This window comes from Rhinatrema bivittatum, chromosome 18 (assembly GCF_901001135.1).
Source record: "Rhinatrema bivittatum chromosome 18, aRhiBiv1.1, whole genome shotgun sequence".
In the NCBI taxonomy this organism is placed as follows: domain Eukaryota; kingdom Metazoa; phylum Chordata; class Amphibia; order Gymnophiona; family Rhinatrematidae; genus Rhinatrema; species Rhinatrema bivittatum.
The window spans coordinates 19,849,704-19,876,682 of record NC_042632.1 but is presented as its reverse complement, the minus strand read 5'-3'; the positions used below and the strand labels follow the sequence as shown (position 1 = coordinate 19,876,682).

The following is a 26,979-nucleotide window of genomic DNA, read 5'->3' as shown; positions in this document are numbered from 1 at the left end:
GAGGAGGCTCTATTAGGAAGAATGAGGCTGTCAAAAACTCTTTCCTACTCCACTCCACTCTTAGGCAGGAAGGGTGGTCAAAAAAATGTCCTCCCAAAACAAAACTTCACAAAATCTCTGAAAATCTCAAAACACAGAGAAGCCACCATACAATCACTGGGTGTGAACTGGGAAACATGTTTTTCTTTCCTCTTAGCCTTACCCAGAATAGGAAAGCATTCCAAGCTATGCAGGAGAAGAAGAACCAGAAAAACACCACTGAGAGACACTTCACCAGTCACAAGAGTATGGACCAGCAATGTGTGCTGTCTCACTTCCTTCCCTATTCAGTCAAATATATCAGAACCCAGAGCGACCTCAACTGAGGGAGGAGAACCTCTGGGAGTTCATACAGTTGATGTCACTGGGTTCTGACAGAAAGACCCAGAGTGTTGTGAAGATTGAAGCTCGGTTACCTCCTGAGTTTGGATATTTACCGTTGGATTAGAGTCTTTAATGTAGGTTTGAAGCAGGAATTATAGTGGTGCGTTTATGGGCAACAGTGGGGTTGCTGATCAGAAATTCATTTACCTAGCCGTGTGGCAATTTCAAACCCAGTTTCATTTCCATCTCCCCCCATGGTGACAAGGTGGGAGAGAGATGAGATCTATTGCAGTTATGTTTTGTTCAATTCGCTGCTGATTGTTCCCTCTGAAAGTTCCCCTGAGGAAACAGGATCAGCGAAACAAGGGCCTTGTTGGGACGGGACATCGTATCATCTGGACATTACAATTTGACATTTGTAGGAATCCTGAGGGACACCATAACATCCGGAAATTAGAACTCCACACCCATATGATATTTAATTAATGTTTTTTGTTATATACAGTAGAACAAGAGATGCTCTGTTAGAATGTTCATTAGTGAGTGTGATTAGTGAGTTTTGCTTAGATTTGTAAATATAATAATGAATAGCAAATACATATCTAATGTGTTTTAAGAAATATGTATAAGTATTTTAGGGAATATTTAAGGATGAGTGTATGTAATTTGTTCTAATGAGGTTACTTTTTGAATAAAAAATTGTTTTAAATATTTACTTTTTTGTTGTAGAATTTGTATAATTGTTCATGTGCTTTTTTCTTTCTCCTATTTGAGTTTTTTGGCGTATGTGTGTATATATATATATATATGAAATGTCAGTACTACTTAGTACTGCTGTTGCAGCATCATTTATTAGGGATGTGCAGCCAAATTTTTTATTTTCTTTGGGGGGGGGGGGGGGATTCATTATATGCAAAAAAATTTTAGTGCACACTTAAAAACAGAAAACAAATTGTATATTAAACACTAGACATCGATGATCAGAGTGCCAATGGTGTCTGCCAGGCTTTATATCTTACTCAGAATGACAATGTTATATCAATCAGTTGTGGTCTACACCAGTGCATTGTCATTGTTAAACCCCAGGTTAGGTTATTTGCATATGAGAGAGAGAGAGTCTGCATTTGTTCTGGGTTCAGATCATTTTTTGAAACTGTTTTTTTAGAGGTAGATGACACCTGCTCTGCAAACTTTCTCTGTGACATAACATGCAAAGGAATAATTTCTGCCACTGAAAAAACTAGTTGATTTTTAACTGACTAAACAAGAGTGATATGATTTTTCTTAGAATAAAGCTCTATTTTATTTAATGCTTAACCTACAATTTCTAATAGACAGGGCATATACTGTCAGGTAAAATTTGGCCTATAGGAATTTTAACCCAGTCAGGATATTAGCTGACAGTAAGTGCCCTTTTTAGAGTGGAGGATTGTTATTCAAGCCTGTAATCTAAAATGAATTAATGAAGCATTTTAAATATTTTATGAAAACTGATAGCTAACAGCAATCTTTAGTTATGTAGGCAGGTTAGGGTGCTTCTAGGAAGTTTGCACAGTCTTTTGCGCAATTAGGAGGTTCAGAATGTAACAGAAAAATTGATATAGCAAATGGTATAGTTACAGCTGTGAAATCAATCTATTTCTGCTTTCAAGACTTGGAGGCCTCTGCAATAAAATTTGTGCTAAAAACTTTAGTGTGCTCTTCAATAAAAACTGCATGGTAAAATTCAATGATCTATACAATAAGTTTTAACATGTAGGTGATAAATAAGTATCCAGATAGTATACCCAGGTTAGTACTATGCATGACGTCAAAACTGCTCATAAAATAGCATGGTCATGTTAAATAATATTATTATATTCAGTACAGAGTGCTCAGTTCCATTTCTCGCTTGGTTCAGTCTTCAGTCAAAAGGGTGTAAAAGTTAGCCTGGCTGTTTGTGTTGGTGCTGAGAAGCAGGAGAGCTACTGGAACCCAAGAGGATAACTTTCAAACAACTCTGCACAGCCCCATATGCATGCAGAGATCTATTATAGTATTTTGTAACTTGCATATACCTGGTCTGCACAAATCATAAAATACGCATATGTCTCACTATGCATGAATATCAGCAATGCATTGAAAGCACATTTTCTACCTGTTTTATAAATGTAGACACATTGTATGTATGAAAAATTCATATATTTATATGAACTTGTTCATATAAAACACTGGAAGTAGGTACATTTAAAAAAAAATATGCATGTAATTGAAATCGCCTGTCTGCTAATACCTCTACCAGTTCACCCAGTCCATCTACAGTTTGATACCCTTCTAGTATGTCACCTGTACTCCTTCCACCCAGACCTCCCACCCAACAATAGCAGATAACAGATGAATGTCTCTATTTGCGCTAGATAATTAGCAGGTGTAACATTCTGCAAATAAGTAACCTAATGTATTTGCATAAATTTCTTATAAAATAACTTATATGCATTCCTCTTGGTCATTCCATGGAATTCTCCTAGGCTACCCCTTAATTGCCCAGGGATATGTGCGTGCGAGTCTGAAAATACACGACTACTTTTGATATTTATAAAATAGCATATACAAGAGCAAAAGCTACTTATGTGCATATATGCTAATTATTCATGTGCAGTTCCTTTGAACATTAACTTCTGTGAGAAGGTGAACTACAAACAAAAGTTTTCTTGCGTGTAGCAAGAACTGATACACATCCTCTTCAATTCTGGCTCTAGCTAACTTTATAGTGGTCCTTTGTTTACGGAAGACAGCATGGACCTGTGAAGCTTCTGCTTCTCCATGTGCCTGGGCAGCAGCTACACTTGCTGAGGACAGGCTTGAGCAGGCTGATTTCAGCATCATTGAAGACTTGGCAGAGCATTTAGAAATGCCATACTGCTGGGACTCAGTTTCCTTTACGTTCTCAATTTTTTGCTGTGCTTGTTCAAAAGTGTTTTGCACTAGATTATCATATTCTAGATCAAAGCCCTCACACAGATCTTTCTTCAATACTTTTGTATTTATTCTTGCAAGAAATGTAAGGCTTCTATTTGTTTGAATTTGATAACATTTATAACTGCACTTGAGTTAGTTTATGGCTTGTTGAATTTCTTCTATACTGGAAGCACAAGTAAGCTTATGTGTATCAGAGTTGGACTCTTCCCACATGCTATTAATTTTCTTTAGGTAACTGGCTTTGTCAGTTTCACATTTCTACAGTGCTTTTGCTGATAAGACATGCTTCTGTTTACAAGCAATAGCAATGAAACCTGATAGGGTAAACTAATTTGCATTTTCACTGAGCAAGTTTTCTATTTGGCGGGATCCATCCATGCTTTAAGGTAAAGATGAACTATGGCAGTATCAGATTACAGCTCACAGACTCTAGGCTACTTTTCAAACTACTGATAAAATCACAGAAAGGGGGGATATGAAAGTGATCCCAAGCTGAGCAAAGGACTTGCACAACAGAAAGTTGTTTTGGACAAGCAGTTATTCATAGTCTATGCTTTACTTTACTCTGAAAACAAGTGTATACAACCAGATCTCTAGTAATCCTTGATTAAGAATGCCTTTAATTTCACACACATTTCACCGTTCTGTCCTGAGCTCCCAATTGTCCTAGCTTGGGAGCCTATTCAGAATGTTAAACCTCTTCCATTTTTTAGCTTCCAAAGTCAGAGAGAACTCAGATCTTAATGCCAAAACATTTGTTGAATGATAAACCGTTTGACATTTCCCATGAATGGCATGGTATTGAAGATAACTGCACAGACAGCGGCCCTCGCAAGCTATGATGAAAAACTTGCGAGCTCAATCAAAGGCAGACAACTGCAGCCGTAGAAGAAGTTGCAACTGCCAGTAGATAACAGAAACCAGCAGTTGGAAGGAAAGGAAGGAAGCAAGGTGAAAAGAGTGATGCTTCTAAGATCCCGCAGAGAATCCTAGAAAGTTGTAAGCTTGTTCAGTTCCAGAATGAACTATCAGCAGGAAGTAAGGCCTCCCGGAGGTTCCAAGGAGCATCAGACCAATAGGAAGAAGCAAGAGAACATAGGCAAAGGGGGAGCAAATAGGAACAGATCCAATCAGCTGCTCAGCAACATTTAAACACTAACCAATGCGGAGGTTTAGTACTACATGTAGAGAACTTATGCGAAGCAATGACATAAATTGATGCCGGCAGCAGTATACTAAAGAAACTCATACATTCAAATATGCTGTGTAGGCAGAACAATGGGAGTAAACATTTTGTTGAAGTATTATCCTTGCAGCTGTTGAATTAATAGGGAAACATTGGAGGTTGTAAATGTCCTTAATGTGGCAGACTGTGGAGGTAGCAAGCCCTGAAATGCCCTGGAAAGCTTACCACAATTCAGAATTTTGTGTAGTTTGGATTAAAAAAAAAGTGTTATTCTTCTGTAGTTTCTTTGCAATAAGACCTTGCAATAAGTCTAAATCAGAATGATGGTGTACTGATATCTTTTACAAAGTATTGAATATACTCCAAAAGAATATACCTGGCTGCATGAAGGAAGTCAGATGAGAAAAAGTGTAAAATAATTTTTTAAAAATTTAAAAATGTAAAAAAAACAAAAATAAATATCCATTTATTTTTTTCTTGACTGGAGAAATGAATCTGCAGAGTTGACCCTTCTATTCTTAACTATTTTATATTATCTAAAATGCTTTTAAAACTTGAGAAAGAAATCAACTCTATCAAAAAACATCTTAAAAGTTATTGTCACCTCTTTGACACTCTCTTAATATCAAACCAAGAAATATTAATCGTTTTTTTTTCTTTACAACTGATAAATATCAACAATAAGAGATTAATTGTATTCCGCAAAATTGCATTTCAATGAAGCAACCATTGTGCTGTTTGTATCTTTGCCCTTTTTTTTATGACTCTTAAATGTCTTTGACAGGAACATATCCTCTGAATGAAATAGTTCTAATACTCGAAATGCAGAGAAGCTGAAACATAAATATGTGCATTCTAATATACAGTGGTTTTTCTCCCTTATGTTTTTTTTTTAGGTGGGAGAAGATCCCGCGGTAAGATCATAACCTGCTTTCCCGAAACCTTTCCCACCACCTTCAGTATCTGAGTTAAAATAATGGATATAAAAGATAGAAGGCAGCGTTCTTTGAGCAAGGGCCGGTGTGGGAAGGAGTGCCGCTACACAAGCTCATCTCTGGACAGCGAGGACTGCAGAGTGCCCACTCAGAAATCCTATAGCTCAAGCGAGACTTTGAAGGCCTATGACCACGATGCCAGGGTACACTATGGAAATCGTGTTTCTGACCTAGTTCACAGGGAGTCGGAGGAATTCCCAAGGCAAGGTACGTTTTCACTAAGCTTAGGTATTGCCTTTCTCACATCGATGCTGCGTGGATATATTATGTTAACTTGGAGTATAGGGGAGGTTTTTTTTTTAATTTGAGCTAATGTAGGTTGTGTATGATTTCTTGTTTTCATTTACATGTAGATACCACTGCCTTCCATGTCAGGTTTAAATACAAATGTTATTCTCACTTTGTAATGTAGTAAAGTCTTTTTAAGCTGTTTTCTACCCAGTTATACCTGTTTATCATGTCATTTAACATTCAGGAATTACTGGCAAATGCTAATCATATGCAATATAATTTATCAGTGCCACTAGTATTGTTACCAGAACTATTAAGTTAATGAATAAACAGCAGGTGCTTCTCCACTGAGCTTTTGTCTTTCTTGCTAGCCAAACATGCCTATTTTGTATTCTGGTATTAGCTTTCATTATTATTTATATTTATTTTTGTCTTTTATATGAAGTCCTGCCCAAGTCACCTCATGACAACAAGTACTAAGAGATAAAGCAATGTATAATAAGAGAGGGGGGTCATATGATAAATACATGGAAATAGAAATAGATTAGTTAAACTAATGAATTGGGTATTGGGATAAGCAAGTGTGAAAAGCTTGGATATTAAGTGAGTTTGTGAGAAGGTATCTTATGTTAAGTATTTTTGTTCTTTGAGCTCTTATAGTAAATCTAGTCTGACCAGCAAGTTTTGGTTTTTTTTGTTGTTTTTTTTTTTTTGAGTAGCAGCAACTGCTGCTCCATGCAGGCTACCCCAATCAGAAAAATAAACTTTAGTAGTAAAAGAAAAGTTTTCATTCTCAAGTCTTTAGGGCTCCTCTGTGTTTGTCGCATGCCCTTTTGAATTCCATTGCCGTTCTTGTCTTCTCTTCTTCCGGGAGGGCATTCCATGCATCCACCGCCTTTTCAATGAGGTAAACGCCAGCGTGGGACAAATGCCGAGGATTCCCAAAGGTCTGAGAATGAAAAGGAGGAAATGAGGTAAGTTTTCTATTACAACAAAAATTTCTTTTTCTGCTTGGGGTAGCCTGCATGGAGCAGCGGTTACTACTCTTAGCAGAAGGCTTGGGGTAACCTGCAAGAAGTGGCAGTTGCTGCTAATTGAAAAATAAAAAATAAATCACTTGCTGGGCAGACTAGCTGAGCCATTTTGGTCTTTATCTGCTGTCATTACTATACGAGCTCAAAGAACAAAAATACTGAATATAAGATACACTCTCAGAAACTCACTTAAGATCTAAGCTTTTCACGCTTGCCTATCCCAATACCTAACTCATTAGTTTAACTAATCTATTTCCATTTCCATGCATTTATCATATATCCCTTCTCTTCTTATGCACTGCTTTATCTTAGTACTTGTTGTCGTGAGGTGACTTGGGCAGGACTTCATATAAAAGACAAAGCTAAATACAAATAATGAAAGCTAATACCTGAATACAAAATTGGCATGTTTCTGTTGAATTGTCAGGATAACTGAAATATGTAGTAAAGTCATAGACTAGAATCATTGTGTGAATGAGTATTTATTTTAAATATTCTGAAAAACTGTCCCATCTGTCTTCATTCAAGTCTAGAATTCACCACCTCTGTTATCTTATGGTATGTAAAAGTATACCCAAGTCAGCTTTTGCTTGGCTTTATTGCATCAAAATACTCTGTTTTACAGATAAATGCTGAAATTAAATGAAAATGTTTTGAATTTTTAATGCACTCCAAGGTAACTGCAAGGGTGTGCAATACAAATCTAATAAATAAAATGACAAGCCACATGACTAGTATGCTAACCATTGTGTAAAGAAAATGAAGACATGCATTCTTCTCGCAGCATTGTACTGTTAAGCTTGATATGATCATTCATAAAAATTGAGGGATTCATGCTTAGAATTAATATTATATGCACTAATAAACTGATATCCCTTACTGAGATTTCATGGTTGATATTGTTTGACATCCTGTCTTTCAAATTTATAAAGAAATATGTTGTGAGGTAATACTTCATTTTGTTTTCTAAACAAGTGCATGAGAAATATTTTTCATTGTAAGGTAGTAGCAGATACCTAGAAGTTCAAAGAGAGAGCACAGTTGCAGCTGAGACTGCATCAGGGTTATGATCTGGACTGATACCATGTACCTCCAGTTTATGCCTTTTTAAAAAATTTTTTTTTAATATCCATCTCAAGAAAATTATCCAGGGCATTGCAGTGACTGACCTCAGCCAGGTACCATGCACCGCAGCTCCTTCCAGTACCCTGCAATCATAGGGACTGATGTAATTAGACCCATGCTGAAATCGACACTATTTTTCTGCGCCAATTTTTTTTTTTTTAGCACTCATGGAAAAAGCAGGTGCCTCTGCGAGATGTAATAAGGGAATGGCATGCAAATCAGATACACACATGCAAAAGAAATCCCAGAATACTTAATGCATGTGCCAATACCCGCATAAAAGCCCTGATGCAGAAAGCTGCAGGAAAATCGGGTACTAAAATAGGCGCTGTAGGAAAAAAATGTTGCAGACTCATTTCTAACTATTTCAAATTACTACTATTGGAAAAATAACTTGTCTCAGCTCCTACCACTTTGGCCCTTTTAATTTCTTTGCTGGCATTAGTGTGGTTGTGTGTCCGTGCAGCCTTTTCCCTTGCCAGGTGAATCAGCCCCGTCAGGAGAGAGCAGGACCCGGGATGGACAGAGCTGCGATCTCCGAGGGGCCTGCTTTTCCTGAATTTCCATGTGAGTGACAGGAGGCTTCAATACAGGCCACACTGAACCGAAGCACATTTTTTTATCCTCTGCACCTTGCTATGTTGTTGCCATTGCTGTAGCTGCCAGGTCTCTTCCTCCTGCCCTGCTTCTCTTGGTTTCACTTAAGTTGTTTTGGTCCCAGCAATAAAAGCATTAAAAACAAAAAACAAAACTTTTCCTCCCTTGCCCCTCTATGTATACCTCTATTTGCTGCTGGTGCTGCTATAGCTGCCCATCTTGCTCCTTTTTGCCTGTTTTTGTACGGGGTGCACAGGGGTGTTTGTCTAAAAAAAAAAATTCATAAAAAAAGTGTAATCTCCCTTGCTTTTCTCTTGGATGCCTTGGTATCTGGGTACCCCTGTCATGCTGCCTTGCACTACACTCTCCATCTTGCTGTCTTACTCTCTCGCTCAACGTCTTGTGTGGTTGCCACTGTGCTTTCTGCCTTGCCTTTGCTGTTCGTGCCTTGGGATGTTTATGCCAATGTTCATGTTGCTTGTCCCTTGTCGAGATTTTGGGTTTTCATATTGCATTTTCCCCTCTTGTGGTGCCTTGGGGGAGGGGTGTGTGTGTGTGTGTTTTTATGTCGTCCTGCTCCCTTGGTCCTCACCATCGCTGATGATTCCTTGGCCCTTGGTACCTTGGCGTGCTAATGCCACTGCTCCTACCTGGCTTCTGTGTGTGCTTGCAAGGAAGACTGGCATGCTGGGAACACCATCCCCGCTACTAGTATCTGCAAATGCAGAGCAAAGGGAAAATCTCCAAATATGCCTCCTCCCCCCCCCCCCTCCCCCATCATCTGCCCCCATTGATACAATAGGGAGACTAAATTGGAACTGCTGTGGACCACCTTTAGTTCATGAGCAGAAAGATAATTTGAGTAGTCTTTTGCTCCTAAACCCAGGTCTGATCAACTTCCACAGCATAGATCTCCATGGTACATTGGGAAAATTATTGCGCTGACTGAAGAGCCATTGTGTTTGGTTCCCTTTGTCCCCTTTGGTACTTTTGAGTTTTCATGGCACTATTATTGGTGCCCTCTTCCCCCTCTTTTGAATGCTTGGGGTATTCATGACATTGTTGGGGCTGCTTTGCCTCTCTCAAGGTGCCTTAGGGTCTTCATGCTACAGTTGTTGCTTTACCCCTCTCACGTTACCTTGAGGTGTGTTCATGATAATATTGCTGATGCCCGTAGCTTGGGAAGCGATATGATTGAAACACAGAATGGCAAATGAAATAACACAAAGCAAAGCCTTTTCCATGCAAACCTCAAATATTCACATTCCCTTTAGTAACCAGCACCAGAACTCAAACTCCCAGTCCTCTTCCCCACACAAGCCCAGGCCCAGACTATTTCCTCACAAAACTCCAGCCTCACCACATACTATTCCCACCAGTCTGCATGCCTTGTCCCCTCCCCTTTCCCTACCACTCTCAAATGTGCCCTCCCCTTGCTTATTCTGTCCTGTTACCATCAGCTCTGATGCTTGCCATTGGGAAAAGGTGGGTAGCGGAGCTGATGGGGGCAGGAGGAAAATGGAGACCCATAAATAGCTTAAAACCATGTGCAGCCGAGATGATGTCAGCACAGGAAAAGCACAAAGGCGGGAATATTAAAGGCTGATGGGGGAGGGGTGAGAGCACTGGGGGAAGTGGTTTTTTTCCATTATTTTGCAAATATCTATTTTATTTGTGTGTGTGGGGGGGAGGGGGTGTTTGTCAGATTTCATTGGTTAAAACCTAAAACCAGAAGCGCTAATTATAAACCTGTCAATAATAATTTTTCTTGATTAACTGTTAAGCCTTTCCATGTAATGGCATTTTAAAGTAGTTTGCTCTGAAAAATATTACATATAATATGATTGGATCAATTAATGGTCTTGTGCAAATTTATTAAAAAGTGATTACATACTGAAAAATAGGCTCTGTGTTAAGAGTGTTATTAAAAAGTATCTTTATGCAATACAAAACCCATGTGTTCAACTCGCATTTGGAGATGCTGGAAAATGTGAAAATATATTCCCTTTTGATTTGCTTGTTTTGTAACCCATATTTTACTACTATCTATAGCAAATACTTTCCAGTGTACCCATAAATAACTAACTAAATACTACTTCATGAGAAGACCCATCTTTTCTGAATATTTTGGCTTAATCTTAATAGCCATACCATTATCATGTGGCTTTAAATGTCATGCAGGAGTTTTTTGTTGTTGATGTTTTTTTTTTTAAATAAGCATTATAGTGCTAACAATACTGAATATTAAGTGAAAGAATAAGGTAATGTGTGAGGGTCTAAAATTATTTATAACAAGATGGAAGCCTTAAACATTAAGGGGTAGATTTTCAAAGGGGTACGCGCATACCCCCCGAAAACCTACCCCAAACCCCCCCCTGCGCGCGCCGAGCCTATTTTGCATAAGCTCGGCAGCGCGTGCAAGCCCTGGGACGTGCGTAAGGCTTGCATAGAGGGGCGTGTTGGGGTGCGTGCCACGAGTGACGCGGCATTTCAGGGGCGGGCCCGGGGGCGTGGTGCTGGCCCGGGGCATGGTCGAGGTCTCTGGACCAGCCCCCGGGTCGGGTGATGGCGTGCCAGCAGCCCGCTGGCGTGCGCAGATTTACGCCTGCTTTCCGCAGGCGTAAATCTGCCAACAAAGGTAGGGGGGGTTTAGATAGGGCCGGGGGGTGGGTTAGGGAGGGGAAGGTGAGGGGAAGGTGAGGGGAGGCGGAAGGAAAGTTCCCTCCGAGGCCGCTCCGATTTCGGAGCGGCCTCGGAGGGAACAGGCAGCGTGCGCTGGGCTCGGCGCGCACAAGTTGCACAAATGTGCACCCCCTTGCGCGCGCCGACCCTGGATTTTATAAGATACGCGCGGCTACGCACATATCTTATAAAATCCAGCGTACTTTTGTTCGCGCCTGGTGCACGAACAAAAGTACGCCCGCGCGTACATTTATAAAATCTACCCCAGCGGGGTAGATTTTAAAAACATATGCACGTGCATCCAGCATGCGCACATTATAAAATCCAGGGCGGCGCGTGCAAGGGGGGTGGAATATTGCAATTTTTGCACGGCGACGCATCACGACCTTCCCCAGTTCTCTCCCAGTCCGCTCCAATTAAGGACTGGGAGGTAAGTTTCCTACCCTACCTACCCTCCCTCCCCCTCTCCTCCCCAACCCCTTAAGAGTTCCTACCTTTTTTTTTTTTTTGTTTGTTTGTTTCAGAACTTACGCCAGCTCCTGAGCCACTGTACCAGCCGCCTCCAGCCCTGCCTTGCCCCCCCCAGGACTGCCTCTTTGCCGAGGCCCGGCTCTTGTGCGCGTAAACAGGGGCTACGTGTGTGACCGGGCCCCTTCTAAAATGCACGTGACATGTGCAAGGCCTGGCCGCACGCATAACCCCCGTATTTTACGCGGGCGGGCGATTTAAAATGCGCCCGTCATTTTAACGGTATTGAGTATGTCCACAGACTACAGGAGAACTTTGAATTAAAATGCACATTTACTTTATAGCACTTCAAAGCTGATTACATTCAGGTAAATTAGGTATCTCCCTTTTCCCAGAGGGCTTACAAATCCGTTTGTACATTACAAATGAGTTGGGTAGTTCATCTTCTGCTAATTATCCCAAATTACTAAGTTCACTAAAGAAGAACTTGGAAACCTGAAGCAAATAAAATATATATTGGTATGGTAAGGTATTAAGCCTCAAGATGACCGTTTTCCCAAGAATCTGTTAGCAACATAATCAATGTTGATGCATCAGGGATGATCTTCCTGAGCCACTAGGCCATGCTGATAAATTCACGTTATTCAAGGGAATGGAACTGATTAACTTTATTTATATCCTACCTTTTTTGGCACTTCAAAATGGATAAATCCACAGACCAAAAAGTAGCTTATACACCAGTGCACAATCAAATAGCAGAATACAGCAAACAAAACTGGTGAAAGTCAATTTAAATATCTTATATTTCTCCTTTTTTATAGAAAGGGATTTTTTTATAGACTTTTTTTTGTTTTAAAAAAATTATAACACTTGCTTCATATCTTCCCTTGGAGATAGAATTGCAGAATTTATGAAGAGGAAAAAAACCTCAGACAGCCCATAGCATATGTTTTGCTCACATAAGCTGCCTCGGGGTTAGCCACTATGTTCTTACAGTTCACAACTCATGTTAATGATGGCGTCTGTTGTGAACTGTAAGAACATAGTGGCTGACCCAGAGGCAGCTTATGCGAGTGAAACATGCCCTCCTTGATTTGGTTTGATTCTCCTACAGATACAGTAGGTACTGCTTTTTTTTATGGTTGCTAGAAGAAAATAACTTACCCATGCACAAAAAAATCCACTAGAAGAAATGTATTGCTGTGAAAGTGAACATTGTATATATTTTGATTCAAAGACTGAAGTTTTGCAACTGAAAATGAATTTTTTGCTATGATGGCAACTGGTGCCCTTTTCTTAAGTCACTGAAGGATAATATGATTTTGTTTTGGGATATTTGAGGTTTTTTTTTTTTCCTTTTCACAAAAATCCTCCTTTAAAACAACCTATCTTTAAAAAAAAAAAAAAAGGGAAATATTAAAATATTGAAATTGACTTTCACTCGCTTTGTTTGCTGTGTTTGAATTCAGATACAGTAGGTATTTCTCTATTCACAGAGGGCTTACAATCTAAGGGTCTTATTTACTAGGCTCTTTTCCCCATAGACATCTTGTAGAGAAAAAGCCTTAGTAAATGAGGCCTTAAGTTTGTCCCTGAGGAGGAAATGACTTGCCCAAGGTCAAAAGGAGTCTCAGTGGGATCTGAACTCTGGCTTCCCTGGTTCGCAGCCTGCTTCTCTATCCACTAAACTGCTACTCTGTTCTACTCCTTCTCCCCTGATGCAGGGATTAATAGTCCTGCCCCTCAGGGAACTGGATTGAAACTGGGATCTATGTAATTACTTCCTTGTTCCCAGAAACTTGGTGGCTGTTTAGTTGTGCTATCAGGTCCCTGAAGTAAGCGCTGACATGTTTGAGTAGGTGCTGTAATTGGAGTTGTTTGTGACTACTTGGATTTAATTACCTTGGAAGCAATGTTCACTCAAAGTTTTGAAAGATTGCATACACAAAATGTTTTTAACATTGGCAGCTTGCACCTTCGTGTCCGTTCCCCCCCTCCCAACTCTTGGTCCGCATTCACATATCACCCAACATACTATTCAGACTCCAATTTTGGTGAAAAGGCCGCAGCATTTATTAACATCATTAACGTAAATACATTACCGGTACCCGAGTCATTGGTGCGTTCAACCATATTGTAATCCGGGCTTCAATGCAGGCATCCGCCGTGTTAAGCCAGTCCGCCACCATCTTTCAGGCCCCCCGCCGTGTCAGAGCCACGGGGCCATTTCTCCAGGCAGCCCATGCCCAACTATACGCACTTTTACTTCCCTGAGGACTTCCGGTTTGTCCTCACCGTGTCCTCAAGGTCCCCATCTACCTACCGACTCGGGTACCCCCGCCACCATTTAACTGTGACAAATTATACATTCTTGTCATCTACTTCTTAACATCGACTTCTATCTATTCCACTCTTACTTGCCTCTTCCCCCTTGATATTCTCCCCTTTGCTTAGTTGGGTGGGTGGGGGGAAACGCGAGCGCTGGCCATGAAAAGAGGCTGGGCCCAGCGCTCGCCATCATTTTAGTGACCCCAGCCTCATGATACCTGCGAGGCTGATGTCACATGCGATGATGCGCCGGCGTTGCCGCGCATGTCATCACCGCCCCTCCCCCATACCAGGGGAGGGCTCGATCCATGTCGCCGCGGTAAGTCGGGGGGGTTTGTCCTCACCGTGTCCTCAAGGTCCCCATCTACCTACCCCCACCACCCCCACCACCAGCCTTGAACAGTGCCTAACTTGTCCCAGGCCCCCCCACCACTACTGTGGCCCAACCTCACTAAATACTCGCTCTAGCGCTTCCTGTATGGAGTTGTTGAATAAATCATAACCCACTTCGAATAGATGTATCCGATCTGGCTGATATAGGCCTAAACATGGCTCATCCGCCCATTCGTATCTTATTTGGTACACACCCATCTTCTGGGCCCATAAACCAACCAGCCTGTTTATCTTTTTCCTTCCCGTGCCCCATAATTTGCTACCCTGCCATTTAATCCTAGGTATGATGTCTGACCAAATTATGGTTGTTCCTGGGGTCATCTCTCTTATGGTCACCAGGTCTCTTTTTACCATTTCTATCAACTGCTTGGCCGAATGTACACCTAGATCATTGCCCCCACCCAAGTGGATAACTATCACATCTGGTCGTTGCAATGTGCTTAATCTTCTCCGCAGATCCGCTAGCAATTGCTCCCATTTCATTCCTGACCTTCCCATCCATTTGCAGCTGACACCCCTCGGTGCCAAGCCCAAATGCACGATGTATGGTCTTTCCTGTGCCCTCCTGGCCGCCCAACGAACGAAGGAATGTCCTATTAACCATGCTATCTTCCTTTGCCTCCACGGAACTGCGGGTAAAACAAATCAAGTTAGTTACCCAATTGTGTAAAATCCGGCCTCACATACCGATTGGCCACTGCCAATTGCCATCTACTGATCTTATGGATGGTTTACATTGGCAAACCCGCTTGCGCTGCACTTGTCACGGCCCAGATTCTGAACAAATGCGTTCCATACTCCTTAGGGTCCAGCCCTATACTGTCTAATACCCTGCCAAGACCGCTGTGAACTGAAACTTTGTCAATGGGACTCCATCCTTATGTACCAGCAGGTAAGCCCCACCCTTAGGCCTTACTTGCAGATAGTTTATTTATTTATTTATTTATTTATTTATTTATTTATTTATTTATTTATGAACTTTTCTTTACCGACGTTAGTGGAACACATCATGCCGGTGTACAATGAACAAAAGGGGGAAAATTACAATAAACAGGGGAGGGGGAGGTGGAGCAGGCAGGAAATGCAAGAAGGACGAGAGGGGGTGTGGAGAAAGGAAAAAAGGTGGAAGGCAGTAAGAAAGAATATGTAGAAAATGCATATACCGAGGAGCTATATACAATGGAATTATGTACATCTACATACATCTTATATGGCAATGTATATATCAGTAAGAAATCTTATCATTCAGGGTAGTCCTTGGGGGGATTCTCCGTGGCAGACAGAGTGAAAAGGAGGTCATGGGCGGGAGAGGTGCGGAGAGTGTGATAGGGGGAGACACCTCAAGGGCAGACGGGGTGTCTGGGGTGGGGTGAGAGGGGGGATGCGAGTGGGGTGGGAGATTAGGAAATGGCGGGGATGGCGGGGGGAGGTAAGAGAGATGACAGCTATGTTTGGTTAGCTTCTGGGTAGGCTTGTCTGAAAAGCCAAGTCTTGATGCCCTTTTTGAAAATATGGAGGGAGGGCTCAAGTTGTAGGTACGGAGGAAGGGAGTTCCAGAGGGTGGGACCGGCGATGGTGAAGGCTCTCTCTCTAGTGCTGGAGAGGTGTGCGGTCTTAAGGGGTGGGACGTGCAGGGTGCCTGCGAGGGCAGTTCTGGTGGGGCGATTTGAGGTACGGAAATGAGGCATGTCATTGAACCATGTGGCATTGTTTTTGTGCAAGGCCTTCTGCAGGATGGTGAGGGCTTTGAATTGGATGTGAAAGGGGATCGGTAGCCAGTGTAAGTTCTTGAGTATGGGGGTTATGTATTCAGTCTTACGGGTGTTAGTTACGATTCTTGCTATAGCATTTTGAAGGATTTGTAGGGGTTTGTTGGTAGAAGAGGGGAGGTCTAACAGGAGGGAGTTGCAATAATCAAGCTTGCAGAGGATGGTCGACTGCAGGACAAGTCGGAAATCTTGGGCGTGGAGGAGTGGTTTCAATTTTTTAAGTATGTGGAGTTTGTAGAAGCCTCCTTTTAATAGGGACTGAATGTGTGGTTTGAAAGTGATAGTTCTTTATATTCTGCACTGGACAGGTTCTTTATATTCTTTATATATATATATATATATATATATATATATATATATATATATATATATATACCGTATTTTTCGCTCCATAAGACGCACTTTTTTTCCCCCAAAAGTGGAGGGAAAATGTATGTGCGTCTTATGGAGCGAATATAAAAAAAAACAAACAAAAATCTAACAACCCCCCCCCCTGACTCCCCCAAGACCTGCTGACTTAGCAACCCCCCACCCTCCTGACCCCCCCAAGACCTGCCGACTTAATTTACCGCAACCCCCACCCTCCTGACCCCCCCAAGACCTGCCAAACGTCCCTGGTGGTCCAGCGGGGGTCCAGGAGCGGTCCGGGAACGATCTCCAGGGCGTGGGCCGTCGGCTGCCAGTAATCAAAATGGCGCCGACGGCCCTTTGCCCTCACTATGTCACTGGGACCGACCGCTGGATTGTTCTTTATATTTATATTCTGTTCTTTATATTTATATTTATATTCTGTTCTTTATATTTATATTCTGCACTGGACAGGTTACCTGTGACCCCACCCTTGCCAATCGAATGTCCACCCCTTTTGCCTTCTGATCTGTCTTGGATTTGTGGACCCATAGGCTGATGTGCTTGTCCTGCACTTGAACATTGCTATACAGTAATCCGTTAGACCCACTATCTTTTTTGGATGGCGCCACTAACTCACCCTTAAAGCTGCAAAAAATGCTATGCAGAATGCCGCTCTGAACAATATTGCCTCAAATGGCTCCGTACATACTCGCGTCATCGCGTACCATAATCTCACCAATACCTCATGTGTTATAGGCCTTCTCTTATTGCCTTCCCATGCCGCCTCTCTTGCCCATCTTGCTAGCAGCTTCTTAACCATGAAGAAGTTAAGCGGATCCCCTAACCCTTGTGCTTTTGTAAAGAAGGCAAAATCAGCTAACTGGTTTACCGTGGCTCCCCTAGACATGCCCGACTCCTTTGCCCAAGATATAAACCGCACTATCTGTTTAGCTTCTATCACCCCTGTCGCTCCTCCTTGCCCCTGAAGGAATTCCTGCACCCTTTCGTAACCCCTACAGTAGGCTTTCCATGTTGTGGGGGCAACGGATGCCCTCAGCAAACCCCGTTCGGTCTCATTCCAATCCATCATAAATGGTCTGGTATTGGGACTCCTTCCTGTTCCACCTCTGGCACCTGTTGGCGAAAAAGATTCCACTTAGCCCTAGAAAGTGAATCTGCCACCTGATTATGGGTACCGGGTATGTGCTTAGCCTTTAAGGTCATGTTCAAACGCAGACTTTGTATCACTACTTCCCTCAACAATTCTGCCACCTGCAAACAACGGGCAGCCTGTTTATTTAACACCGTCAGTACCGCCAGGTTGTTGCACCAAAACACTATCCATTTGTTGCGCAACTTGTGGGCCCACACTGTGATTGCTACCAGTATAGGGAATAGTTCAAGGAACGTGATATTCTTTACCAATCCCCTGTCCCTCCATTCCTTCAGCCATGGGGCCGTGCACCAGGCGCCCTGACAATACGCCCCAAACCCCCATCCTCCTGAGGCGTCCGTGTACATGGCCAAGTCTCTATTTGAAACAGTCTCCTCCTGCCACATTGATATGCCATTAAAGCTGTCCAAAAACTCCAACCACTTTAATATTTCTGCCCTTATTGGTCGTGATATTCTAATATGGTGGTGAGGCCATCTCACTCCCCTTGTCATGTCTGTTAACCGCCTCAAAAAGACCCTCCCCATGGGGATTACCCGGCACGCAAAATTCAAGCTTCCTATTGCTGATTGCATATTAGCTAAAGTGACCTTTTTTGACGCTAACGTCTGCCTGAGCATGTTCTGTAACTTGAGCACTTTCTCAATCGGCAATCTCGACATCATGGCCTGCGTATCTATCTCTATTCCCAAAAAGGACAAAACGGTCGCAGGGCCCTCTGTCTTCTCCTGTGCTAAGGGAACCCCCGAACTCCTCTGCCTTCTCTTAAAATGTCGATAGTGTTTGCGCACAAGTGTTCTTGTTAGCCGGTCCCGAGAACAAAAAATTGTCTAGGTAGTGGACCACGTTGCCGTTCCCAGCCCTTTATTGGAGTGCCCAATGTAGGAATGTGCTGAACATCTCAAAATATGCACAAGATACGGAACATCCCATTGGCATACATTTGTCAAAGTAGTATCGACCATTAAAGTGGAAACCTAGTAATGGGAAACTGTCGGGATGCACCGGTAGCAATCTAAAAGCGGACTTTGTCTGCCTTCGCCATTAACGCTCCTTTTCCGCATTGCCTTACCAGAGCAATTGCCGCATCGAAGGATGCATATTGCACCTTACATGCTTCTTCCGGCAAATGATCATTCACAGACTCGCCCGGTGGATATGACAAGTTCTGTATTAGTCTAAACTCCCCCTGTTCTTTCTTTGGCACTACCGCCAAAGATGACAACATCATATCCAGGAATGGTGGGTCCACAAATGGGCCACCATTCTACCCATTTCAATTTCTTTATTGACCTTGTGTCACACTACGTCTGCGTGCCTAACTGCGGAAAAGGAATTTCCTAAGCTTGCGCTCTTAATTTTCCCCTGAAATGGTATGCTGAAACCGTATTGGAAACCCTCCCTAAGCCTGGCAGCGTCTGCTCGTCTAGGGTATTCTGCCAGCCATTTGGTGATAGTTGCCAATTGCACCGGTGAAGGTGCCTTGCCAAAAGCATTATTACTTTCCTCTTCCGCTGAAACTCCCCGTGGGCCCCAGGCCTTTCTTTGTACACTTACTTGCCGGGTGCGGTGCAGCGCACATGGAACAGATATGTTTGAATTTGCATTCTTGAAAGGTGCATCCTGCCTTGTTAAATCTACAGCATACCTTATTGTTTCCACTTCCCCCCCATTGACTACTCCCTGATGCTGACTGCCCATTTCCTGCCTTCCCTGTTCTGTGTGTCACGCCTATTTCCATGGCGTTGCTGGTCATCTGCCGCAACCATAAACCCACATCCTGTGTCCCCCATGACATGTTTCTGTTTTCTTGCATCTTCTCTCTAAGCTTTTCATCATAGTTTAGCCAGCACCAGCCTTGATATTCTTTGTATGCCTCCAATATCGCGTCTGCGTAGCTAAGCATGGGTGCGTACTGGACGGGTCCTCCTTTCCTATGACACTAATTATTCTTAAATACGCTCTGGTCCAATTAATGATTATTTTTGGCACCTTTACTTCTCTTCCTTTTTTCTCTTCCTTGTTTCCCTTTTCTTTTTCTCTGTTGCACCTTTCCTGCCTTCCAATATTGAGAATATATCTATATACTCTCTCCTCCTTATTTTGCTTCGCAATGCCCTTGGGATACTCTCCCATAAATCAGCTAAAGTAGGCAGCGCCATCGCCGCTGTCGTGCTCACTGCTACCCGCTCATGCATCACCGAGGTCCCCCTGGATGCCTCGCTCCCATTAGAGTCCTCCTCTGACGAGCCAGTGGTGGATTCGCTTGCCTTTCTCTTCCTCTTAGTAACCTTGCCTTTTATTTCTCTGTCTGTTCCCCGCTCACCTCCGCTCGTTCCAGCTACCGCCTCTGGCCCGGCTGCTATTCCCGCCAAGCTTCCGGGTGTTCCCGCTTTGCTGGCCTCCTCTATGCTTGCTCCACCTTCTCCGGTTTCTATCTCTTGTGCCATTTTGGTGCTGTCGCTCCCCTTCGCAGTGACCCGTCTTCTGGGTTGTTGGCCCTTACTGGTTTGCCTCTCCTCCATCTGCACTGGCTCATTCGGTCTCTCTGTGCCTGTGTCTCTGTCACTCGGTGGAGCCGTGCCTCCGGGTGCTGAAGTATACCATGGCGGTGGTACCTGCCACCATGGTGGCTACGTTTGCTGATGGTAAGGCTGTGACAATGGTGCTTGCCATGGGGCAGCACTGTACTGATTGCCTTCTTGTCCTACTTGTCCGGTTGCATCCGTGGTTGCGCCTGGCAGTCTCATTCTGGGCATGGCCCCCGGTCCCATCATGGGCCACATGGGCCAACACCACTGCAGTGGACCGACTTGTCCCACCTCAGGCTGTGTTCCTGTTGTCCCACGTCCGCTGCCTTGCTCCTTTGTGCTGTCTTTGTCTGCCTTTGACCATAATACACAAATCCATACACGCCCACAACTCCAATTGGCTTGACATCCCCTTCAATTCCCCACAGTCCACCCGTCCCACCAGATCCACCAACATGGGCACACTACATGTTCCCTCCCTGAAAACAGCCCACCTCTCTTCCACTCGCGATCGTGCCCTCTCTATTGCAGGCCCCTCTCTCTGGAACTCCCTCCCTGTACACATGCGCCTCGAACCATGTTCATTCAAATTTAAAAAGAAACTAAAAACGCTACTATTCAAAGAAGCCTATCCAGAATAGATCCCCCTCTACCCCATCCCTGCACCACCTTTTGGTGATCACAACCTCCTTATATTAAGGAACTAATTATTCTGTTAACTTATGCTTGTTCCTGTTATGTTAATCTTTCTTTCCACGCTGCTCCTTGTTATCCCCTCCCAGTTCGCCTCCCCTGTTAATATGTATTTTCAAGCCTTTTTTGTTCAAATGTAAATCGGTATATAAACGTTTCTAAAGAAATAAGTAAAATAAATGCCTGCCTCCGCTCCTTCCTTTCTGTGCCTTCTGTCCCAGGATGGCCGCTCCTCCTCCCTTTTGGCTCCTCTTCTCCGGTCTTTGCCTCCCTCCGGCTCTTCCTCCTCCCTCCCCTGGACTCGGAGATGGTTCTCCCTGTGCTCCTCAGGGTTCTGACCTCCCTTGCTGCCTTGCTCTCCCCCATGCTTTTCCTGCTCCTCCCCCAGTCATGCCGAAAAGGGGTATGTAATCACAGTTTGTAAATCTCAAGGTTCGTAGCTGCGGGGAGGTAGTACTGGGGAAGTCCTTGTGCCCCCTCAGACCCTTCTGGTCCCAGATCAGGTCTCGGGCTCCACACGTGGCTGCCAGGCTGCCGCTCCTCTCAGCACAGAAAATTGCTCAAAAAGGCTGCCTGTGCCTTTAAATTTCTGGTGCAGGTCTCCGGGCCCTCTTAGTAGGCTTCTGAGGTGCCTGCTCAATTTTTGCTGCCTTCTCCCGGCTCCGGATCGTCTTCAGGCGGCTCAGATCGCATTTCGGGCATCCTCCGCGAGCGCTGGCCGTGAAAAGAGGCCAGGCCCAGTGCTCGCCATCGTTTTAGTGACCCCAGCTTCGTGATACCCGCAAGGCTGATGTCACATGCGATGACGCGCCAGCGTTGCCGCACCGCATGCGTCATCACCGCCCCTCCCCCATACCAGGTGAGGGCTCGATCCATGCCGCCACGTCGCCGCGGTAAGTCGGAGGGTAAAGGGGGGGCCTCCATCTCCGGTAAGCTCCATGTTAAGGGGGGCCCTCCGTCTCCGGTAAGCTCCATGTTAAGGGGGGCCCTCCCCGCGTGTCTGCCCCTTTTTTTTTTGTGCAACTGTTTATAAGACAATTTGAAATTTGTGAAGTATGAACCAATATAATGCAAATATTAGGATTTCTTGTACGTGCTATGTTTTTCTGTGTGAGCAGATGTACACAGCTTACAGGGAACAGTGTTTGGAACCAGACTATTTGTGAATTCCTGTCTGCTGATTTAATTACTTAGGACTGGAATTAAAAATACCTAGAACTGATTTTGTACTTTTTTTTTTTAATGTAACCTGTGCTCAAGGAGATTTGGCATTTGCGTTGTTGAAACTCCCTGAGATTAACTTGCTTAACTCTGCTTAAAGTTAAACGCTGAACCTGAAGGACTATGGTGTCAATACCCTAATGCTGAGACCCTGACAGTACATAAGGACTACTTCATCAACCCAATCTACCTTCAGTCTCTACTGTCACAGATCAAACTTCATCTGTGACCAGGACTGGACACTTGAGTGGACACTTGGAAATGAGAAGATGAGAAGAGGTGCCCCTTCATTTCTATACATTTTACATTCTGCCAGTGAACTGCCTAAACAGTATATCCTTATATATGCATTAAAGGGCAAGAGTGAGCTGATAGGCTGCACACAGGAAGCAGTTTATCTTCCAGCCTCTCAGGGCAAAGAAGGGGGGCCCCCTCCACTCAGCTGCTTCCCATTTCTTATCTCATGGATTATTAGGAGATAGTGGGGGGGGGGGCACAAACTTTCTCCTCTGTCTCTCATACACATTCATTCTCTCACACACATGATCTCAGGGGGTCAGAAGCATGCTGGGCAGGAAGGAGGGAAAAGATAAGGAAGCCAGCTGTCAGGCAGGGCAAGCAACTGCCCGGGGGCACTAACGTACTTCTTCAAGAGGCTGGGGTACAGGCATGGGTAGGAAGGAGGGGGGGGGGGTCACTACAGCACGCTATATGTTTTTGTTTATCTCAGTGGCGGACTCACGATGTCTGACCGGCCCGGGTATTCGCCGCCCAGGACACGTCACGTGGTCTGCCGATCACGGCTCTGTCACGACCGCGCATGACAGACCATGTGACTGGAGCGATCGGCCCTCCGGGGGATGCCCGATCCCCCGATAGGCCAATCCGCCCCTGGTTTATCCCCAGATAATGTCCAAATTGCTAAGGGACAAGGCATGGGTCCAGAGTGAGACCTGAGAGATGAAGGTATAGCCTACAGAGCAACTTCTCAGCTGCAGCTGAGACCTTGTGATCCATTCCCTCCCTCCATGCCCCCCTTCTACATCTGAAACTTTCCATGCTACCTACCATGTGTCTCTCACCTTTCCTATTGTCTCTCCCATCTGTCTCTCTTTCTTTTCACCCACCCTGCACCTCCATCTGTCTTTCTGTTTCTCCACCTTCTCCTCTGTGCCCGTGTCTGTCTTGGCAAGCTCACGACAGCCCCTCTCTTGGTTTCTGGCATGTTTGTTGTAAGGGAAGGAGGTGAGACCAAGAGGTCCATTTCCCTAGCGATTGGTGGAGCCAGAGGAAACTAAGGACGGCACTGTTCCCCGCCTTCTCACCCTATGCCATCCAATCACAGCGCACACACAGTGGAGGCAGGATCCAGAGAATCATTGCTGTGGAGCTCTGCAGAGCCACTGGGAGCTGAGGGCTGAGCCGGGAGCCAGGACTTGCAAGAGAGAGTTTGCTGGACTCCCTTGCCTAGCAGAGCAGCCTAGCCTTTCCCTCCACCAAACCTCCCTGCTTTTGCTGCTGCTCTCCTCAGGAAGCCGTTTTCACCTGCAAAGTTCCTGCAGTTCCTCAGAAGGTAAGGGTTTGTATTGTTTTTTCTTCTACCTTCTGGAACAGTGCAGCCTGTGGGTGGAGCTTGAACCTGGGGAGAGCAACAGCAAAAGCCAAGGGCATGCTTTAGGAACAGGAACCCCTTTTCAGAGTTTGTTTGTTTGCTTTCCCCTTCACAGGCGTGCATTCATTCGCCGCCGGCAGGGGCTGTTGGAGGCCGCTTTCGCTGCCGGCTCCCTCCGGCTCCCGCCACCCTCAATGAACGCGCGCCCACCGGCTCCCGCCTCCCTCGATGAACGCGCGCCCGCTGGCTCCCGCCTCCTTCGATGAATGCGCCCCGCTGGCTCCCGCCTCCCTCGATGAATGCGTGCCCGCCGGCTCCCGCCAGTAAGTTTACTTTTATTACTCTTTATTCACTTTTGTTTTAACTTTTGCCCTGCGCCTTGCCTTTTTTTTCGCTTTCGTTGCTTCGGGAGGAGGGTAGAGAGGACTGGGCTGCCCCTTTTTCGCTCACCAGCCAGGGCAGGTGAGCGAGGGCTGGGGGAAAGTTTGACGCCTACCCTTACCCCTGCCTCTAACGCAGGGGTAAGGGTAGGCGGTAAGTTAGCAGGTTAAACGCGCGGCTAAACTGCAGGTTAAAAAGGCGATAGTCGGGGCGCGCGTTACTGAATGGGGGGGGAATAGCTAATCCAGTCGTTTACATCTCATATACATGCCGCGGGTGGAAAGGGTTACTTGTTGATTTAAAGAGGCGGTAAGAATGGGTTAAAGAGGATAGTGGATCGCGGGTTGGGCTAACGCGGCCAAATTGTGAGTAAAAGGCGGGTTAGAAACAGGGTAACCGCGGCCGCACTTTACTGTATTGACCTGATTATGATCACTATTGCCAAATGGCCCCACCACTGTTACCTCTCTCACCAAATCCTGTTCTCCACTGATAATTAGATCTAAAATTGCTCCCTCTCTCGTCAGTTCCTGAACCAATTGCTCCATAAAGCTATCATTTATTCCATCCAGGAACTTTATCACTCTAGCTTGTCCCGATGATACATTTACCCAATCAATATTGGGGTAATTGAAGTCTCCAGACAAAAAGTGCAGAAAGGATTTAGTCCAAACCACAAGGTAGTTCAAAAGCTCTACAGAGCAGGATAACTTTTATTCATTTTTAAGCGGCAACTCCACTGACTTAAAATCGCACCAATTTAGAACGCGTCCCCCGACACGTTCCCGTGTTTCACCTAGGGCTGCATCGGGAGGGAGCAACAGTTTTTTCACAAGACACTGAATGCAAGAAAGTTTCAAAATTGGCAGGCGCTCCCTATGGCTGACCTATGGCACCGGTAGCCCCTGTGATATAGTATGGGCAAAGGCTATCAGCGCCATTTTGAGTACTGGCATCGGACGGCCGGCATGCAGGAGGTCGCTCCGGGACCCCGTTGGACCCATAGGGACTTTTGGCCAGCTTGGAGGGGCCTCCTGACCCCCACAAGACTTGCCAAAAGTCCAGCGGGGGTCCCGGAGCGACCTCCTGCATGCCAGCCATCCAATGCCAGTACTCAAAATGGCGCCAATCGCCTTTGCCCTCACTATGTCACAGGTACCGACGGTCAGCCCCTGTGACATAGTGAGGGCAAAGGCGATGTGCTGGGAAACCGGTGCCATTGGTCAGCCCCTGTCACATGATAGGAGCACAAGATGGCGCTGATGGCCATGTCTAATTAATTATAGAAAATTTTTTGCTCTATTTGTTGATATAATCAATCTATTGTTGTTTTTATTATTTTTATTTTATATTACTTTTTATTTTGTTTTTTATTTTATTATTTTTTATTTGACTTCAAGACTAATTGGCAACGTGTAAATGCGCATTGCTTGACAGACCCCATCAGAGATAGAAAAAGCTGCTGCATCAGCAGTCTGTCTTCTTGAATTTGTGCGGGAGACCGAATGGTCCTGAGATATTAGAAATTACAAGAAATTGAAGACGCAACTTGAAAAAGGCTGCAACAGCATAAGCTGTGCCTTTAGAAACACATTGCATTGTTTTTTGACAAGACAGAACTGTATGATGGTGTGATCTTAGGCTCCTGATGAAGCTGGTTTACAGCGAAACTTTGGCCGCAGTAGAGCCGCAGCTTTAGCCTGTTATTCCGTCTCTTACAACGAAGTCACTGCATCTTTGGAGATTCAGCAAGACCGGTGTTTATAGACTGTGCCTTTGTATGAGACTTTTTCAAATCAGTCCGGTTGGTCTTTCAAAACTACAACACTTGAAAAGTAACTGCAAGTGATTGAGAAGTCCGGGCGCTCTTTGTATAACATTAAGAGACGCCGTCTGGCTTGCTGATGCAGCTGCTTTTTCTATCTCTAATGGGGTCTGTCAAGCAATGCGCATTTACACGTTGCCAATTAGTCTTGAAGTCAAATAAAAAATAATAAAATAAAAACAAAATAAAAAGTAATATAAAATAAAAATAATAAAAACAACAATAGATTGATTATATCAACAAATAGAGCAAAATTTTTTCTATAATTAATTAGCTCCCCTTTTTGTGAGTTGATTGCTTTTTGGGTTCGCTTAGCTCTTTTGTTTCTGCTGATGGCCATGTGACAGGGGCTGACCAATGGCACCGGTAGCCCCTGTGACAAAGGCTATCAGCGCCATGATGAAAACAGCACCGAGGGTGTGAGTGCAGGGGATGGCTCCCAGACCCCTCGCTGGACCACCAGGGAGTTTTGGTAAGTCTTGGGGGGGTTCAGGAGGGTGGGGGGCTTGTTTAAATTTGTATTTAGGTGGCCGTATAATTCGGTGAAGATTCGTGTATTCGTGGGGAATCACGATATGTTTCGCTTCCCCACGAATACTACAAATAGTGCAATATACGTTGCGGATCGCCAATACGGCGAAAATGATTGCACACCCCTACTTTCTATATGCTCTACGATTTTGATCTTTAGATTAGTTTCCACTATTTTTCCTGGCACTGAAAGGCTCACTGGTCTATAGTGTTATGGTTACGTGTGTTTTGGTGGATCCTTTGGTGCTGTGGAGATGACCATGCCCATGGGAGGAGCCCCATGAGGAGCCACAGCCCTGGGCTAGACTCTTACTACACAAAACACAAGATAGTTCTTTATTAGACAGCTTGAAGAGAGCCAACAGAGGTGGCAGTAGTGAAGAATTATGTAGTTGCAGTCTCAGGGACTTCAGAAGAGGAAGCCCTTCTCTCCTTGATGACGTCAGGAGGTTCTGCAGCAGGTCTCCCAGCGAGGAGATATTGTGGATGAGATAGACTGAGAGTTAATCACTAGGTGTTTGCTGTTGGTAT

At 44.4% G+C, this 26,979-nt stretch overlaps 1 protein-coding gene across 1 annotated transcript in view; it reads left to right on the top strand.

Moving 5' to 3' along the window:
* Nucleotides 1-26,979, top strand: part of TENM2 (teneurin transmembrane protein 2) — a 2,776,334-nt gene that overhangs the window by 559,081 nt on the left and 2,190,274 nt on the right. Inside the window, exon 3 of the mRNA XM_029583832.1 lies at nucleotides 5,404-5,709. Within this exon, the coding sequence (XP_029439692.1) occupies nucleotides 5,484-5,709 (226 nt within the window). The 5' untranslated portion in view covers nucleotides 5,404-5,483. The remainder of the gene's footprint in view (nucleotides 1-5,403; nucleotides 5,710-26,979) is intronic.